Source organism: Gobio gobio, assembly GCF_949357685.1.
Source record: "Gobio gobio genome assembly, chromosome: 12".
NCBI classification, from domain to species: domain Eukaryota; kingdom Metazoa; phylum Chordata; class Actinopteri; order Cypriniformes; family Gobionidae; genus Gobio; species Gobio gobio.
The window spans coordinates 57,137,441-57,155,969 of NC_137105.1; the positions used below are offsets into that span (position 1 = coordinate 57,137,441).

The 18,529-nt window shown below is 42.1% G+C and overlaps 2 protein-coding genes across 3 annotated transcripts in view; both read right to left on the bottom strand.

Moving 5' to 3' along the window:
* pcare2 (photoreceptor cilium actin regulator 2) overlaps window positions 1-7,841 on the bottom strand; it is an 11,199-nt gene extending 3,358 nt beyond the window's left edge. Inside the window, exons 1-2 of one of the 2 annotated variants that reach the window (XM_079830310.1) lie at window positions 4,807-7,566; window positions 1,275-1,340 (exon numbers count right to left, since the gene is read on the bottom strand). In XM_079830310.1, coding sequence (XP_079686436.1) covers window positions 1,277-1,340; window positions 4,807-7,322 — 2,580 coding nt within the window. In that variant the 5' untranslated portion in view covers window positions 7,323-7,566 and the 3' untranslated portion in view covers window positions 1,275-1,276. Of the gene's footprint in view, window positions 1-1,274; window positions 1,341-4,806 lie in introns of both variants that reach the window. The other variant, XM_079830309.1, reaches the window with a different exon arrangement.
* Window positions 7,842-8,778: 937 nt separating this feature from the next.
* Window positions 8,779-15,001, bottom strand: olfcb1 (olfactory receptor C family, b1; the record flags this gene model as incomplete). Its single annotated transcript, XM_079830799.1, has 6 exons — window positions 8,779-9,923; window positions 10,576-10,693; window positions 10,778-10,981; window positions 12,673-13,428; window positions 14,241-14,532; window positions 14,805-15,001. The coding sequence occupies 6 exons, from the start codon at window positions 14,999-15,001 to the stop codon at window positions 8,779-8,781; spliced, it is 2,712 nt and encodes a 903-aa protein (XP_079686925.1).
* Window positions 15,002-18,529: the final 3,528 nt, after the last annotated feature.

Here is an 18,529-nt window from a genome sequence, read left to right on the forward strand (position 1 = left end):
TGAGTGTGAGTGTGAGTATGAGTGTGAGTGTGAGTGTGAGTGTGAGTATGAGTATGAGTGTGAGTGTGAGTATGAGTATGAGTATGAGTGTGAGTGTGAGTATGAGTGTGAGTATGAGTATGAGTATGAGTGTGAGTATGAGTATGAGTATGAGTGTGAGTCTTCAGGGGTGAGTGTGTATAAGATGAGGGTTAGTGCTCTCTCTCTCTCTGCTGAATGAAGGCCATCAGGACAGGTGAGTCAGTGGATCTTCAGGTGCGCAGATGCCACAGCGATTACACTGAGCTCAGATTAACAGAGGATCAGATTAAACCCACACGCATGTAACACGCATGTGTATAAACTTCCCCATCTGCTTTCTTCATCGTGTCACCTCAGTCTCTGTTTTCCTCATGTTACCGCAATTATGAAGAATGTCCGATCATAAATCATTTCCAGCTCTTCTGGTTTTCTGCAGGGTTTTCCCCTCGACTGCATCACATTTACATGTTGAAACAAGTTTACGTAAAGTAAGATGATTGATTTTTTATTGTTCAGAGAGCTTTGAAATATGGAGGAGAAATTCTACAAAAAGTCTTCCTACATTCATGCGGGGTCATTGTCCATGAACCCATACGAATACAGATGCCTTCAAAGTGAGAGTTTCAGGGTTTATAAGAGCCTCTGGTGCTGTAAGATTATCAAAAACACTGATAACTGCATCACTGAGCGCTAATAGTTGGAGCACAGTTACCAGGAAACAATCATGCTTTACACTCACAGAGAAGCAGAATCACTGCACTCACACGGCTCTGATTGATCTCACGACACACAGGATTCTTCATTCATGCGCTGCCAGTCCCAGCGTACGGATAATCATGCCTTGATAAATGTGGCGGTGGAAAACTATTTCATATATCATTTAATATTCTCGGATTCCTCATCCCTGGAGTTTAATACACGGAGAAACAGAGAAGAGGAATCTCATGACAGAGAAACTGATCTTACTCCAGAAACACCGCTAACCTCGTAGTTGCAAACAGTTATGCTAATTTATATGTATATTAAATAGCGATAAATAAAACGAAACAAATGTTATCCTAGACTATTTTCCCCTCACTTCACAACAAATCCTTTCACTTGAATGGCTTTCAGAACGAGAATGAAGTAGCTATAAAAATACATATTAAAATATAAGGGTCGAACATTTTGGCTTCATGATTTCTGAAATAAAGTTCATGATTTTCATATTTGTCATGTTTTTCTCATTCTCTCTCAATAGTGATGTGTTTAACCGTTAGGAAGACATGCTGGTCCAGCTCAGGGGAGATTGTTCAGACGCCGGCCATGAAGGTGTTTCCCTGTTAGGCACACACACACACACACACACACACACACACACACACACACACACACACACACACACACACACTTCAGCGCAGGCATGTGCACAGGTAGGGCTCAACCTGTGCAGAGCACATGCCCTTTTTGCCCTTACACTCCGAAGTGCCCTTTTTTTGGTGGTAGTGTTTTTTGTTCCTGCTTCAATAAATCAATAGTTTTGGTAACTGCATTTGAGTTTGACTTTTGTAAAATGTTAATAATATATTGATAAGTAATACAACTACATTTCATTTGTTTTTGCCACCGAAAAATCATAAATAAGCAAAGGTGCGCCCATAGACCGCCAAGAGCGCCCGCGCTGTTTCCTACTGGAACTTACACAAAGTGACTGAGTGATCCTCGTCATCTAGGTCAAATATATCTCTTAGAAATTTGTTCTTGGATTTATGATTGCTAATACAATTAATTTATTAACATGTAATAATATCATGGTCGCATGTTTAATTCATTTACGTTGTTGATATATGCACATATTCGCTAATTTTTGAATCTCTATACTCTCTCGTTTTCACATGTGTAGTAAAAGATGGTTACAGTAATGTTGTCGTTACAGTAAGTGCAAATAGGCCGTCTTTTTCACAGAAGGTCTGGTTGGGTCAGTCAGAATTGCAGAAGACACCATGAAAATTATATCCGTGATGTGCAGGGGTAAAGTCCATGGCTTGAAGTTTTGACGCAAATTGATCACGGTTCGAATCCGCGTTTTGCCGAACTTGCTCTACTTCATTTTCCCATCACACAGAAATTCAAAAAGGCATTTTTTTCCCCCAATAAAAATAGTGAAAATATAAAAAAAAAAAATTGAATAAAGCATGTCATGTGTGTTTGATAATAAAGTGTTATGAGTGGGTGAACAGAGGGCAACAAGTGGCAATACTGGTTTAATTCCGCCATATATGTTTGAACCAGAAACTGATTCAGAAGAAGTGGAATAGTGAATAATACAGGCTCGTGTACAAGTCGATGTATCTGAATGGAAATGCGTTTATCGATCTCTACAAGTAATTCATATAATTAGCCTTTTGCTTGACTACGTTATAAAACAGCTAATAATGTGTTGCTAATGTTATACAAACCATATTCCCGTTCACCATCAGTCTCCCTTTTTCAGTTTCAGCACATGCCCCTCAAAAGGTCTGTGCACGGGCCTGCTTCAGCGCATGAATGAAGAATCACGTGTGTCGTGATTGCCTCTGATCCTTCGAATATTCTGATCTATTATGACCTCTGACCTGTAAAGTTGCCAGAATAATAATCATACGCTGTTTGTTAATTGGCCAGAGGAGAACTGCCCCCCCGACTGAGCCTGGTTTCTCCAAGGTTTATTTTCCTCCATTCTGCTCCTGATGGGGTTTGGGTTTCCTCTGGCTTGTGTTGCTCAGTTGGGGACACTACATGTTCAACTAAATATCCAAATAAATCTAATTATTACACTAAATTAACCATATAATCTAAATGACTGCTCTAATTATTGATCTAAAGCCCACACTGTCACTGTATGATAACTGAAATGAACTGATGACATCAGCGTTTTCTCCAGAATGGCTATACAACTGAATAAAATTATGCTGCATTATTTTCCTGTTTAACACTGTAAAGCTGCTGTGAGACAATCTGCAGTGTTAAAAGCGCTATATAAATAAAGTTGACTTGACTTATCACACAATGCTAATAATGTAAATGTTAAAAAATAATGATCTTTTCTTGGATAGTACGTCCCTTATGCCATCACAGTATTTTTTATTCTTGAAACAATAACAAAACAATTATTGATGAATAGAATGTCTTGATTATTAAGAACAGGTACTTTTGTGTCCATTTTTGCCAACATGATGGTAAATAATACAAAAACATATACTGTATATGCTGTTAATGCTCCTCACCTCCCAAAATAAGACATGAGTATGCAAAATATTTAACGTGCTTCGTTGCAATTTAAAATGCCGTGTCGAACAGGGTGAATGGAGCATAACCGGTTCTGACAGGAGGAGCGGTCTGTTATTGTCCTGCACGGCTTGCCATCAGTCATGTGTGCAACTGCATATATAATATTTACATATGTATGTAGAATTTGCAATATACACTAAATACAATTTATTCTATTATAATTTCCACCGTGTTAGGGTTATAGACATAATCTAACGGTGGAACTGTAAGAGTTGGAGCGTCTTCAGTTTGAACGGTTGGGCTCCAGCAGGAACAATAAATGATGTCATTTCCTGAAAATGGTCTCAATGGAATTGTGGTCTTTTTTGGAAGTTGAGACTAACAGTGTGGAACACTGTAAAATAATAACTATAGTTTCACATGATTTATATGTATGATTAGAGGCAGTTTAGCATAGTCTATAACATCATTTAAACATATTTTGAGGTTTTTATCATTTCATGGTTAATAGTTCTTGTGGAAGTTGATTACTTTGCACTAAGGTCTGAGTGAAAAAGACCTGAATATATAATTTAAGCCATTTCTTATAAATATGTGACTCATTTGATATGAGGAAGTAAATCATAGAGACAGAAAACTCACTGGACGACAGGAATGACTAAATATAATATAGAATAAACTAAAATACATTAGATAATAATTTAGTCAAAGTGGCATTCATTATAAACAACAGGTCAGCCTATGCTCGAGTCTCCCGACGTGTTTCTGTTGTCTCGGACTTATGTTGGTCTCAACTGAGTCCAGCAATATCTGCTTTTTCTCCTTCAAAACAAAACCATTGATGGGGCGCTTGTTCAGGAAACCGGTAACGTTATTGGTTTAATCCACATTCCATCTAGAGCGGGCATTGCCATTGGTTGCCTGGCTCCGCTTGTGTGCACTGCACATGTGTGAGTGTGTGTGTGTGTGTGTGTGTGAGGAGTGTGTGTGTGTGTGTGTGTGAGTGCGAGTGCTTTCGGTACACTGATGTTTACACAGCTGCAGCACGCAAACACATTCATTTCTCATAACCCTTTGATGACCAAAATTGATTACAGCAAATTCTTGACATTGCCGGCAGTAATGAGGTGATGTAATCAGTTGTGTGGCAAGACTGTAGGAATTTTTACTATTACAGTATTGTTCTTTCCTTCTGAACTCAAACCAGTTGAACAGCGCTGAGGGAGGGAGACGAGAGTGTGTGTTTACTGAGATAGTAGCTGATGTATAAACTCAAATCTGGCCCTGGAATGCCAAAGCGCTGCAGAGTTTAACTCCAACCCTGATCAAACTCACCTATTCTAATGATCCTGAAGACATTGATTAGCATGTTCAGGTGTGTTTGATTAGGGGTAGAGCTAAACTCTGCAGGAAAGGGGATCTCGTGAGCCAGATTTGAGGATCCCTGAGACTAAACCCTTCAACTATTCAGACCTTTATTGAGTCGTAGATTTGCTATATATTGTATCACAAGTAATGATGCCGGAAGATACTCACCCCTCACTGGTCGGAGGTGTGGCGTCCCCGCCCAGACCCTGCTGTTGTTTGGCATCAGGCAATGACTGTGGCTGCTCACTGTGGGATGACCTATGACCCGACGGACTGCGTCCCATAACAGAGGTTTGAAGGCGAGGTCTCCCTCTGGCAGGTTCTCCCCATGGCCGAGGCAATGTAGACGTACATGAAGGTGTCCATGTGTGAGGGGGTGGCTGGTTCTCCTGACAGAACACGGCCCGAGCTTCAAAATATGACTGTGACCCAGAAATACTAGAGCTGGTGGGAGTCCACTTCCCACTAGGGGGGCAGGATGGGGTTGGAGGACTGGGCACTGGGTGGTGCGGAGTGGGACAGGAGGGTGGAAGCCGTGTCCTCGAGACAGGGGGAGTCGTGGGTGGAAAACCTCTTGAGTGCATGGGTGGAGTCTCGCCCTCGTGGTGCTTCTTGCATCCTTGACGGGACGCTGAACTTCGCAATCCTGCATCGTTTTCCTGTTGGAGGCGGGATCCCTGCACAGCATCTTGCCTCAGTGGCTGAGTCGTGGAGAGGCTCATGGCCCGGCCGGGGGGAACAGGCGCTCTCTGTGTTAAAGTGCGGAGCCCTTGCCCTCTGCACTGCGGATCCTGAGCCCCCTCCTCAGCGGCCAACCCTGCGCTAGCAGAAGTGCAGTCCATGAGCATCTCTGGGGGTGGAGGGGGCAGGCTGTCTATATCCAGAGGCTCAGGTTTGTCAGCCGGTCTGGTGCTGGTGGTGAGGGCTCCTCTGCTGTTCTGCAGCTGTGGGAGACTGCATTTCTTGTGGCCCCTAACTCTTACTGGTCTTTGCTCTATATTATCCTCCACCCCTTGGCTAAAAGTATTAATGAGCCTCTTGACAGCATTTCTCCCAGGAGGTTCTGGAGTAAACTTTAGAGGAGAGCCAGGTGGGACGGCTCTAAAAGGCCCTTTACTGCCATACTGGAGGCCATAGTACCTCGCCGAGCACTGTGCTCCTGCTGATCTAATCTTTGTCCGCACACGGCCTCCATGATCTTCTGCGAAGTAGGTTTTTCTCCTCCAGTGAGTTGTTTGCATGTTCCTCGGGTTTCCTTGTTCCTCATTGGGATCCGATTCTTCCGCTTTGCTACACAAACACTCTGCGGATTGCGAGCGCTTCGGTCGTCTTAAATGGCGGTGTTTCAGTTTCATCTGGAAGGTATTGTCTGCGGTTTTTGGCCGTCTGATTTTCCTCTTCAAGTTACTGGTCTTGACTTGATCTTGACCATCCTGATGTGGGGGAAAGCTGGAGCTTGCTTCAGAAGAACCACACATTGTTCCCCTTGTCTTGTCGCTCATCCTTGCCAGCTCATCTTTACCACTGACGTCATCCTCAAGTACTGCATCGTCATCATCGTCATCATCATTGTCATCATCATCATCATCATCATTGTCTGTACCTTCCTCATTGGCGTTGAGGAGCTGCTGATCTGGAGAGCTGGTGGTAGAGACAGCGTTTGCCCCTGATCCCGAGCTCCCTCTGTTCCGACGGAAGCCATTCTGACACTCATTGTCCGCACCTATGCCGCTGTCCTCGCTGTGCAGCGCAGAATCCTCGGGACCTGGTTTCCGGAGGGCAGCCGCTTCCACACGGGACAAAACCCGCTTCAGGCGCTCCTCGGCCACATGCTTAGCCAGCAGCTTCTCTCCTAAGACCTGAGACAGGGACCCAAAGTAGTCAGCAAGCTCCTGTAGGGCCGAGTCCCCCAGGCACTTCACAGAGTCTCCCACTGAGACCATCTTCACTGTGGAGTGAAGAAGCATTTGCTGCAGCAGTTCGGAAGGTAGCTGGTTCAGGTCATTGCTGGGTTTGGTCGTAGGTGGATAGTCTTTGAGTAAAGCGGGCCACATCATGTTGTGTCCATGTTCCCTCAGCAGCTGCTCTCCCTCAGCGGCCATTTCCTCCAAAGCCTGGTTGATCTCTTCGTAGTGTAAGACTGCTGCAGCCACGGTGGTCTGCACTGAGAGCTGTGTCTGAGCCGCCTGGCTCAAGAGCCCCAGAAGAGACTCGTATTTGGATATGCTGGGGTTCAGGTAGGCATAGGCTGCCTGGTGCGCTTTCAATATGAACTCTGCCTTTGATTGCACATAGGAATTTTTTCTCAGTCTCTGTTTCTTTAGCTTTCTCCGCTTTCCTTGCTTATCTTTTGTCCGTATCTCCTCTATTCCTTCTCTCAGGTTTTCTAAGAGGCTCTCTTGTGCACTCTGTCCATCCTGAGAGCGGACCACATCTAGCATCTTCTCAGTAGCATCTTCATTGTCTGTCACAGCGGCATCACAAACTACGTCATCTGCTGAGGATCTCTTACCTTGAATTGGATTTTCTTGTATCTCTAGTCCTTCTGAAGCAGTGTTTATTTCTGCTTTAATTTGAAGTTGTGTCCCATCAGAGGGCAGGTCAGCATTTGTCTTGCTTTCCGGTGATGTAGGCAGCAAAGCTTTTTTGCTAAAGAGTTGGCCTTTAGAGGGAGAGCACCCCATGGCGATGGGACAATCCTGTTCCTTTTCTTTTGATCGACTGCAGATTTGAAAGTAGTGTGTCAGAAAACCTCAACTTGGTTCTTGTTTTCGCACCATACCAGTTGTCTTCCGTTGTCCTTCACTGTCCCGTCTACAATCCCTGTGTTTCTCTACTTATTACCGCTGGCCAGTTGGTGTTTTGTATGCCGTATAGAGCCCAGGATTGAAGCTTCCAGTCTTTCACACAGACACTCACACACACGCTACAGGAATAAAGCGCATGCCTAAGCCCATAAGCTCATCTCACTAATCAGATACCCTTCTGGTTACCTTGTCTTCTTTTCTTTTTAGCCCTAGTTAATTCTGATTTAATTAACATTATATATGTGTTATATTCTATATACAGTAAAAATCTTCAGTGACTTCAGTTTTTTCTACAGTGGTAACAGTTTTCATAAAAAAAAAGGTTTAAGTGACAGTTTCGATTTCGATTCTGTGAAATCGAACAACCACCAGCGTAGCACATGATGAATTAAGTTCAGTGTGGCTTGAGTTTAGAGTATTTATAGATGTTTACTTCTGACTGAAATCCTTCCTGGACTTCTGCCAGTGATGTCTGCAATCTGCTGGCAAAGAGCAGGATTTAAACAGGGCAAAAAGATCCCCAAGAATCACAAACAGTGGCAGACGCTGATAATGGCATTAAAGTTCAAAGCTCAAATCAGTTTTTATTGTTTATTAAATGTACAGTTTTACATATACAATATGCAAAGAAGCAATACAGAAAGAGGTGTGTAATGTCTGTGCCAGGGTCAGATGTAGCAACAGTTTGGTTCGTTATTTGTAGGATTACACACTTCACCATTACATTTAGTACATTAATACGCAAGCGCAGAGTCAGGCTAAGTATAAATATTAGGACTGTCAAAAGATTAATCACGATTAATCGCATCCAAAATAAAATGTTGTGTTTACATAATATGTGTGTGTACTCTGTTAATTATTATTTATATATAAATACACACACAAGCATGTATATATTTAAGAAAAAAATATTATTTTTATATATAAAACATTTATATTTATATATATTATAGATTATATATATGTATATACAGTATATACATGCAAATATGTCTTAAATATATACATGAATGTGTGTGTATTTATATATAAATAATAATTAACAGAGTACACACACATATATTATGTAAACACAAACTTTTATTTTAGATGCGATTAATCGCGATTAATCTTTTGACAGCCCTAAAAAATATATATATAAAAAACTAAGATAATCAAATCACCCTTTTAGCAACTTTCATCATGAATGTATTTATATACGGTATGTGGAATGTATGTAAGATGAAAATCCAGATAATTTAAGAAAGTGTGAAAGATTCAGTGTTCTGGTCAAGCAAGGGTTTGTTTGTGGCTGGAATTGCTGGGAGAAAGCAAGACAACACTTTTCTTCTTTTTATTTCGTAGTGTGTCTTTGCCTCACCTGGACATGGCGGGACACTCTCGGCTCTATGATGCCTCTATCTGTATTAAAAAAGTCATCATTCTGTATAGCACTGGAAGCATCTTTATAAACCGTACTGATCTCTATCACCAAAGGTCCCACACCAGGGCTGATGTTGCCTGAGCCTGGAGCGATCCGGCCCGCTTCATGTAGAACGCTAATGTCTGCGGAGGCCGTGTCTTCTCTAATGCGTCTAGCCAACCTCCCCATGATCGATGCCCTCGAGTTCTCCGACAGCTCCCACAGGACCACGTAACACTTTGGGACAAAATGACAAAAGATTATGCCATAGTTGGAGGCCAGGATGGCCGAAGCCTGAACAATGTGCCGCTGTTCGTTCTGGTTTCTTTCTATATAAATGGGAATAAAGCACAGCCAGACAAACAGATGAATCAACATGCTGAAGATGATGACGCCAGTCTCGTTGAAATCATGTGGGACTTTTCTACCCTTGAATGCAAGAAAGAAACAAATGAAGGCCAATAGAGCTATGTAACCATGCATCACCCCAAAACCTATAATGGAGCCCTCGTCGCAGATAACATATTTCTCTAGGCCAGGTTCAGGCCACTTCGTAACTGGCGTAGGAGATTTTCCCAGAGTCATCCAGAACAACAGGATGATTCCTTGGGCACTGGTAAGAAGGACCAAATTGATAACAGGCTTGTAGAGCTTTTTAAGCTGATGTTGCTTGTCCCGATCGAAGGCCATGAAAGCCAGGAAAGTGCGGTAGGCTTTGACCAGGATGCATGAAACGCACAGGGTGAAGCCGAGACCGTACAAGGCCTGCTGTGCCCTGCATTGATGCGGGTTTGGCTTGCCGATGAACATGACCACGCTGGCGAAGCTGACCGTCAGCCCCAGTAACATGAAGCTAGACATTGCATTGTCAGCCTTTTTGATGACTGTGGTGTCTCTGTACACACTGAAAATGATGAGCGAGGTGAACACTAGGACCAAGCCTATCGCTGTAGCCGCTAACAGAGCTATGGGATAACTGTCAGTCCACACCAGATATATCTCCCGGAAATGCTCACATTTACTTGCTCTCTTAGTAGACCACATTCGATCGGGACATATCAGGCATTCGGGGAGATCTGAAAGAGAAATGCGCATTAATAGTCTTAAACTAGGAAAGCAATCATCTTTTATCTAATATCAGGGCTTGTAACCAGTCTCTCTGATTGTCATTTGTCAACGGTGTCATTCAATGGTCTAATATTTGTAACTAATGATATGTGTTGGTCAGTTTCATATGTCTCATTACACCAACATTTCTTTCTTCTCCCTTAATAAAATCATCTACACTGGGATATTCAATGTTCATCTATTAACTGATTTGGGAAGTAGTGGGATAATGTGCTGTCAACTGCTTCATGTGTTTTGATGCCTAATTTTACTTGCATTGGATTTCACTTGTGTTTGTTTTCAAACAGACAGAACAATAACAGATGTGTGTTACTGGCCACGCCCTAACTCTTTCTTTTGTAAACATTTCCAGTTTCTGTCAGTGGCAGGGAAAGTGTTAAAATAATTGGCTGGTTGACATGAAATACCTCTGTGTGACTTCCGGCAGTGAAAAACTCAAATGCAGTTACACATTTTGTCCCAACTGATCATTTAACTGATGGTTTTGGCTTAACTATGCTCAATAATTTCAATAATAATAATAAAATCAGATTTTATTATGTATGGTCTATTTATGGTCCAAAACGTTCTATTGAATTCTGTGAATGAAGTCTGATTTACCATATCCATCAGAGTACTTTCCCTCAGAGCAGTTGACGCAGTTGTAGCAGCAGGGGATCTTCGACTGGTTCTTCGCTGTTCCAGGTACACAAGACGCCGAGCACCTGGACAAGGGCAGCTGAGGACAGAAGAGACACATCTCAGTGAGCCCCAGATGTTTTATGGTTGATAGAATGGCTAGAGTTGAGACGGCACAACTCACGTTGTTATTTATCGACTGGAATTCACTGAAGATCTCCACTTCTCCTTTTGTCAAGAGGAATTTTCCCACCGTTTCAATAATTCGTTTATCATCATTTTCTTTCCACATTATGAGGTCGTAACCATCCACAAAGTCACCGTGTTCATCAAAGAAATATCTAGTGCCATCAAGCGTGAAATTCACACCACGCATACTTTCCACGAGCTGCAAAAGAGTGTAAGTGTTCCTGAGATTAGATCATTTACAACACCGTTGTTCATGCTTGGTAAAAACACTGGAGAATATGGTATTAGATATACACTTTACAGTAAGATTCAATTCATTATCAATTAACAATAAACAGCATTTATTCATCTACCTCAGGGGCTCCATCATTTTTTTCAGCTGAACCTTAGCTGTAAAATATTTATTTGAAGTTCTCCTGAGATTTTAAGCTAATATTGCAATATTTTAATATTTTAACATGTACACGGTTCTCTGAAGTCGGTTAATGGTCACATGACTATCGAAGTAAATTAATGACAAATGTATTTGAAACAAAAAAGCATATTGAATTGCAAAGTCTATTGCATTAACAGTGCTTGCATTTTATGGGCTGAAATTCAACAGGTTGTATATTTAAGCTGTTAATATTCCTATTCAAAACCTTTCAAACAGTTTCATTGTTAAACATTCAATAATCCACATTCACCATCCAGACTTCACCTCCAAAATATTCAGTCTGTTTAAAATATTATAATAAAATTATAATATATTATTGTAACCCATAATATTCGACAGGCAATACATTTTATTTTGCTGTACAAATTCACTTCCACAAATTCAGTGTTTCAAATTTGACAGAATATTCGCCATTGCACATCTGCGGACTGCAGGAATAGCAGTAGATCATGTTCATGCGTGATCTTTCACATCTGCAGAAAGAGTACAGGATCTCCTGATCAAAACACAGGACAAGAAGAAGCAGAAACGAGCGATGTCATATGTAATCATATGCATGTGTAAAATATCCCGATCATCAACATTAAACAGCATATGAATCTAAACTGCTTAATGTGACTGAATGAGATCAAGGATGAGCTCTAGGACTGAAGCTTTTGAGGTGTTGATCGACTCCATCGACTCCATCTGTGTTTGATCATCGCTCTGAATCCCATCTGGATGAGTCTTTGATAAAAACACGATTTTCTCAGCCTTTTGCTCAAAATGTAGCTTTTTTTTTCAAACTAAGTGCAGAGGCTCTGTTCTTTCTTTTGATATATTTCATATTCAGATATTCATACAACAAAAAATTCTGGGGACCATGAAACTTTTCTGAAAATGATCAAAAATGCCACAAATACTCACAAACAAGTGAGTGAATCAACGGTTTCAGTTTCAATATATCTCCAAAAAGGACAGATGAGAGTATGTGAGCTGTCGGTTCGCTGGAATCACTTCTGGTACTGTGAGCAGCAAAACAGAACAACGGGACGCGCACTGTTTGATTTGAGACGGTTTATAGTCAGGTAAACACGTGGCGTTACGCCACCGTTCACTCTTCGAGTCTGTGGAAACGCGCAGCTGGTTCACCACAGGCTCCAGTTGGCCTGGCAGAAAACCTGGCAAAAAACGCCAACCTCTCTGCTGGAAAAGGGTATCTGAGGCGCATGATGTAAAGTTTCCATCAACTCACAAACCCCTTTGGGAAACCCTGACCTAGGTTAATGTAGATTTCTACATGTACGAATGCATTTTAACATATAAACAGTTGTAACAATTAGCATTAGTTTGTGAACAAACATGAGTTAGCAATAACTTTGACTAATAAAAGTCATGTTAACAAGCTGAACCTCACGGTGAAGTGTTCTCATCATGATGAATGTTAAAAGAGATGTTGGCTCGAATAACCTCACCTTCCAGGGTGGGAAGTTGGTGTCTCGGGAGCAGGCGGTCTCGTTGCACTCCAGCAGCGTCCTGACCCCGTGTGCGATGGCGTATATGGCCACCCTCTCTCGGTAGCCCTCCCTCAGGTCCACTGCGGACAGCATGTCGTCGCTGGTGCAGTCCGAGGGCCACAGCGAGCAGTTCAGTCTCAGCTGCTTGTACTCTTCTATGTAGTCATTTCTTGCTCCTGGCGTTGGTCTGAGCTTTCTCAAGTAGTCTTCAAACCCTGAGATGTTTCCCATGGTAAAGGAAAAGCCAAAGATTTGACCCACTTTGTTTATGTCACTCATCTTTGTTAAGGGGCGGTACATGGACCAGGCGTCGCTCGCAATCCAGACTCTGCTGGTGTTGGTTTGGATCATCTCCTTCAAGAGCTTCTCCACCAGCTGCGGCTTCAGAATGAGCAGCACCACCTTGGCAACAGACTCTCTTATGCTCTTGGCAGCGTCTTTGATGTACTTTTCGACATCCACGTGGTCCAAGTAGTGTGGCACCACTTTCTCAAAATCGGCACATATTTTTCCGGCTGACTCTTGCATGAAGCTTTGGTAGGCCGCTCTACCGTAGTCATCATCTCCATACACGACACCAACCCAGTTCCATGAGAAATGAGACATGAGCTTGACCAGCGCCTGAGCTTGGTAGACGTCACTGGGAATCACACGCATGAAGGACGGATACCGCAGTTTGTCGCTCAGGACTGGCGAAGAGGATGAGGTGCTGACCTGTTGACAAATTAACATTGTGCCTTAATATCATGTCCTTACCCAATGTGATGCCACGACACGCAATAAAAAGTATCTTTTCCATGTTAATCAGCGTTTTTGTCCTAATGAGTTGCGGCGATTTTATTTTAGAAATGGTTTCTATCCCTGCAATGTAGCGGCTGAAATAACAACATACTAAGTATGACAATGATAATCTCAGGGACTGATTGTGTGCTTTAATGTTTAATGTTAAAATAATTTATTTTGGATTAATTTTGTTGGGAGTTTAGAGAGACTCCGCCCACACACTCCTCTGATTGGCTGGTTCTGGATTGATTTGGCTGTGAGTGCAGAGAGACTCCGCCCACACACTCTTCTGATTGGCTGTGGCTTTTGATTGATCGTCTCGTCATGTCGCTATTGGCCATAGACCTGTTTTTACTCATGACTGGTTTACTGACTGAGTTACAGAGTTTTACTGGTCTTAAAGCAATAGCTCACCCAAAACAGACAATTGCGGGTTTCTTCAGCTCGTCATGCTCATAATGTGACTTGTGTGCTATATTACACGCTAGCTTTTTGTGATGAACAGACCAACATTTGTTTACATAATTTGTTTATCAGAGGTAATCTATCTGTTTTTGAATCTTCACTCCTCAGGTGTCTAAAGGGGGTTGTTGCAAAGAAGAGCCCCTTTTGCTTCCCCAAAGAAGCCTTTCAGTGAGCAGTTCTTAAAAGAGACTATTTTTCTTGGTGTGAAGAACTGACATTACTTGGTGAATTATTCATGTAAATGTTGACATTAATAAGGTACAAAGTTAAGCAATGACCTGAGGACACAGGTAGAGGCTGAGGAGCTTGGCGATGGCGATGGACAGCTCTGAGTATCTCTCTCCCAGAAGAGCTTTCATCGGCGGACGGAAGTCGGAGTAGTCCGAAAGAGCCGGCAGAGATCCGTTAATGGCCAGTAAATGCTCCACACAGTGCAGCGCTTTGGTGGGAGACGCACAGGGATCACAGATGTCATATCCCAGCTTAATCCCCGGAAGCAAAGTGGAGTTATTGATTTCTTCAATTGCGTAGATGGCACCCAGCGATTGTAGAAATGTGACCAGGTCAAAACTGGAAAAAAGATAAAGGCACTTCTTAGTATTAGGTGACCAGCAGCGAGATCATTTATTATTCATTATAATAGTACATGGAACAGACAACAATTAAAAAACAAAAATGCATTGTCCCCTTTCATTCTTAGATTATAACAAGTGAGATTTCAATGCTATTTTGAACACTTTCCGTTTCAGAAATCTGGTCACATTATTATTCTTAATTATCTAAATGATCCGGTTTATTGGTGTGAGCATTTATAAATATGAGAAAGCCTTGCGGATACTCACTCCGTGCAGACGAACGGCTGAGGTCTCGTTCTCTTGTAAAGGTTGATTACTTTAGAGTGAATGGAGCTCAGAATGGCGATGTTCACGTCTCCATCCATGTACGCTCCGCACAGGGAGCTGGGAATGTCGGCGCGGACGCACAGACCCAAGCTCAGCATCATCACGGCCAGCACACGCAGCTCCAGACGGGACTCCATCGCTCTGAATGAGTGGGGCAGTGTCAATCATCCATTTATTGTAGAACTGGTTCTGCTTTTTGGGTGACGTGAGCCGGAGGACTGGCTTTGGAGGTGGCAGTGTCTGAACGTTACCTCTTCCCAGGAGAAATTCACCGGCTCCGTCACATTTCTGCAGCTGTGATGGAATGTGGATCTGGAAGTCACAGTAACGGTTGTTTTCGTTTTATTTGAGATGGTAAGACGGGAAGGAAGAGGACACCAGATCAGCAGGTCAAACATCAGCATTATACTGTACATGTGCCTGTTTCTAAAGGGGATCGGGAAATTACAAACCAAACAAATGAAGAAATAATTATAAAGTAAAAGAAGTGGTGAGAATAAAATGAAAAGAGGTTTGAGACACACACACACACACACACACACAACTGAGATTTTTGTGATTGAAATCTGCGGTGTGCCTGATTGATTTTTAAAGATATATTTTACAAAATATTTCAACTTAGATTCTCATTAATACTCTCATGAACTTATAGTACAGTATTAAAACATTCATATTTCAGTTAGAGACTTTGTGCTTGTCCTGGCACTGGGTTCAGGAGTGGGGTTTTATTTTCTTCAGGTTCTTTAAAACCAGAACAAGAGAATGTAGTAAAACTGGACATACTTGATCCTTCACTTAACACTGAGTCGAGACATCTAATTGCTTTTATCTGGATCTCGCATCAGTCAGGAATGTGTGATAAAAACACTCAATCTATTTGACATATTCATTTCCAGCAGCTACTGTGAGATATAACCAATGAAACCACTGGAGATGCTCAGAGATAAACAGAAAATAATGTTACGCAATTTGACATGCAGTGGTACAGAGAAAAAAAAAGATTTTTTTGGATGCACAAACTATCCTATAATAGCCTGTAAATCATGTTTACTGCACTGTTTACTAAGAGTATTGATAGAAACGGCCAGTGCATGTGTTTAAATCAGCAACGCCTCATGAATAAAGTCTCCAGTCTCCGGTGAAACAAAGCCCTCTGGTGCTCACACTGAGGAACTGCAGACACACAATCTCTCCCGTTACTGCTACTACTCACTTAAAAAACACTAATACATTACTTAACCCTTTAAGACCTAAGGGTATTTTTACAATTAATTTTCCGCCTGGTGTTATTTACTAAAAAAGCTTGTAAAACATCAACCCTGTTGAGCACAGACAATTGACACACCTCTTTTTTTTTCAAGACAGGTTGCACTGTCAGTATTTTTGTGTTGCATTGATGTCACCTGAATGTAAAATAAGTTTAGGGGACCATAAAGACAAATGAAAACATAAAACGGAAATTGAATCACTCAAATATTTATTGAAAACACACACAAATAAATAAAAGCTAAGCATATTTCCTCTGGAAAACAGTTTGTTCAAGTCTTTGGAGTCCTGGAACTCAGGAATAAACATGATAACTTATACAGAACCAAAACTATTTACATTTTTCCAAAAAAAGTCCAGGCGCTTTTGGCCTCTTTGGATTTTGGATATTTACTGGTGCCAAAACTGCAGCGCGTCTCTCTCTCTCTATCTCCTCAACACTAGCCGTGCGCCTCTCTCTCTCCACAATAACAGAGCTGTGGTAATGCGTAATGACGCACACCAACGTGGATGACGGATCAGCCTGTCATTGGTCAAACCCTCATCCAAAATGTCAGCTAGCATCGCGCTAGCGGCAAAAATGACGGAAAATTTATAAATTATGGACATCAAGTGGATATATCTTGGATGTAAGCGTTTTGATTTATTGCTGAACAACTCCAAAAAGATGCACATGTTCCAGGCTGGATAGAAAACCTTCTGTAAAGGCTACAAAGACACCAAAGACACCCCCGTGATGGCTAGCTCGTTAGCTTTCTGCTGGAAAAAACAGTAAGAAAATCGATAAAAGTTTCATGAAATAATATAGATATTTATCGGAGGTGCCGTGTGACGTCGTGGGCGATGCCGTCGGGCTCTGAGGGTTAAGTATACTCCTCTTTCATAAGGGAAAATCCCCCTGGGAAGTTCCCAGCAGTGCATTGTGTCCTGTGTGAGATGAGTGAGCGTTTACTCATGTCTGGGCTGGATCCTGAGGGGATGATCAGACCGGTTCAGCTCATTCCTCCGCAGCTTGTCCTGCAGGGGTTTTTGCTGGAGGATGGGTTTGTGCTTTCAGAGTCACAGACAGTCACAGTCTCAGGCATTCACATGCTTACAGTCTTAAAATAAAGCTTCCAAACTGTTTTTGATTTGTTTGTAGTGACGGTGTAGAAGAACAGTTTTAGTTCCCCAAAGAAGCTTTCAGTCAGCGGTTCTTAGCTGTTCATAGTCTTGATAAAGTCCTCTGATATCAGCTGATGTAATCATGTTTCCACCATAGAGGACGTTATTCTTGACCACACATGCCTAACCTCACACACATGTTGACCAGCAGTAGAGCTTCAGATCCTGGAGGTTCTCATGAAGGAGCGACGGCAGGGAAGGAGAGACAGGACCAGGCCTGAGGGCTATTGCACAAGGGTAGAATTAAGAAAGCCATGATAACAGAAAAGGTTAGGCTTAGTTTAATCAGCGCATCCCGGCTTAGTCCGATACATGTTTGCTGAGCCAGGATGAGTATGTGCAGATATGTCAAGCCAGGTGTAGATCGCTGGGATAAGTGCACATTCACGGCATTCTTAAACAGACCACGGGATCATCACAGAATCAATGATGCAAAATGGGTAAATCCCGTGCGGCCTACTTCTCGCCAACGGAGCAACAGATTATAATGGAAACATACGAAGAGGTGAAACCTATAATATGTAAAAAGGGAAATACAGCTGCTATAATAAAACAAAGAGAAAAGGCCTGGCAGACAATTGTGAACCGATTGAATTTGTAAGTAGTCCAAATAACTAGAGCTGAAACCATCAATTACAATTCAAGGAGTTACTTGTAATTTCCACAAATTAATAGTTGTACACTGCCTTAAATGTGACCAGGGGACATGCGATTAATTGCAAACACGTATCCATATGCACATCTATTTTATCTACTTAGTTATTTTATCTGTCTATTTCATCTCTCCTCTAGGGTAGGCACTTCTGCCGATGATGAGACCGTGTCGCTGGACTCCAGAAGGCTTGAGGTATCACGGCAATTTAGTGGAAATAGCCAAAGTAGTCAGCGATGTGTGCTAATAGAACATATCATATTAGTGACAGGATCCTGACCCTGTGCCGCCTGATAAGCAGACTGGTAACATAGTGAGTATTGCCTAAAGTAAATCTACTAATCCAGCTGTGCTAACTGATCAGTGTTTGACAGAATTCACAAACTGTCAGACGTCTCTACACACTGCATCTTCAGAGACAGATTGAGCTGGCAGGAGTCCAGATGGAAGCAAGACATGGACCTTGAGATGGAAATATATAATGCAAGACATTGAGGAAACTGGACTTGGAAATCCAGAAGCTAGAAGAAGTGACTTCAGTTCACACCGTACCCATGACTGAACACAATGTATTAATCAGCGT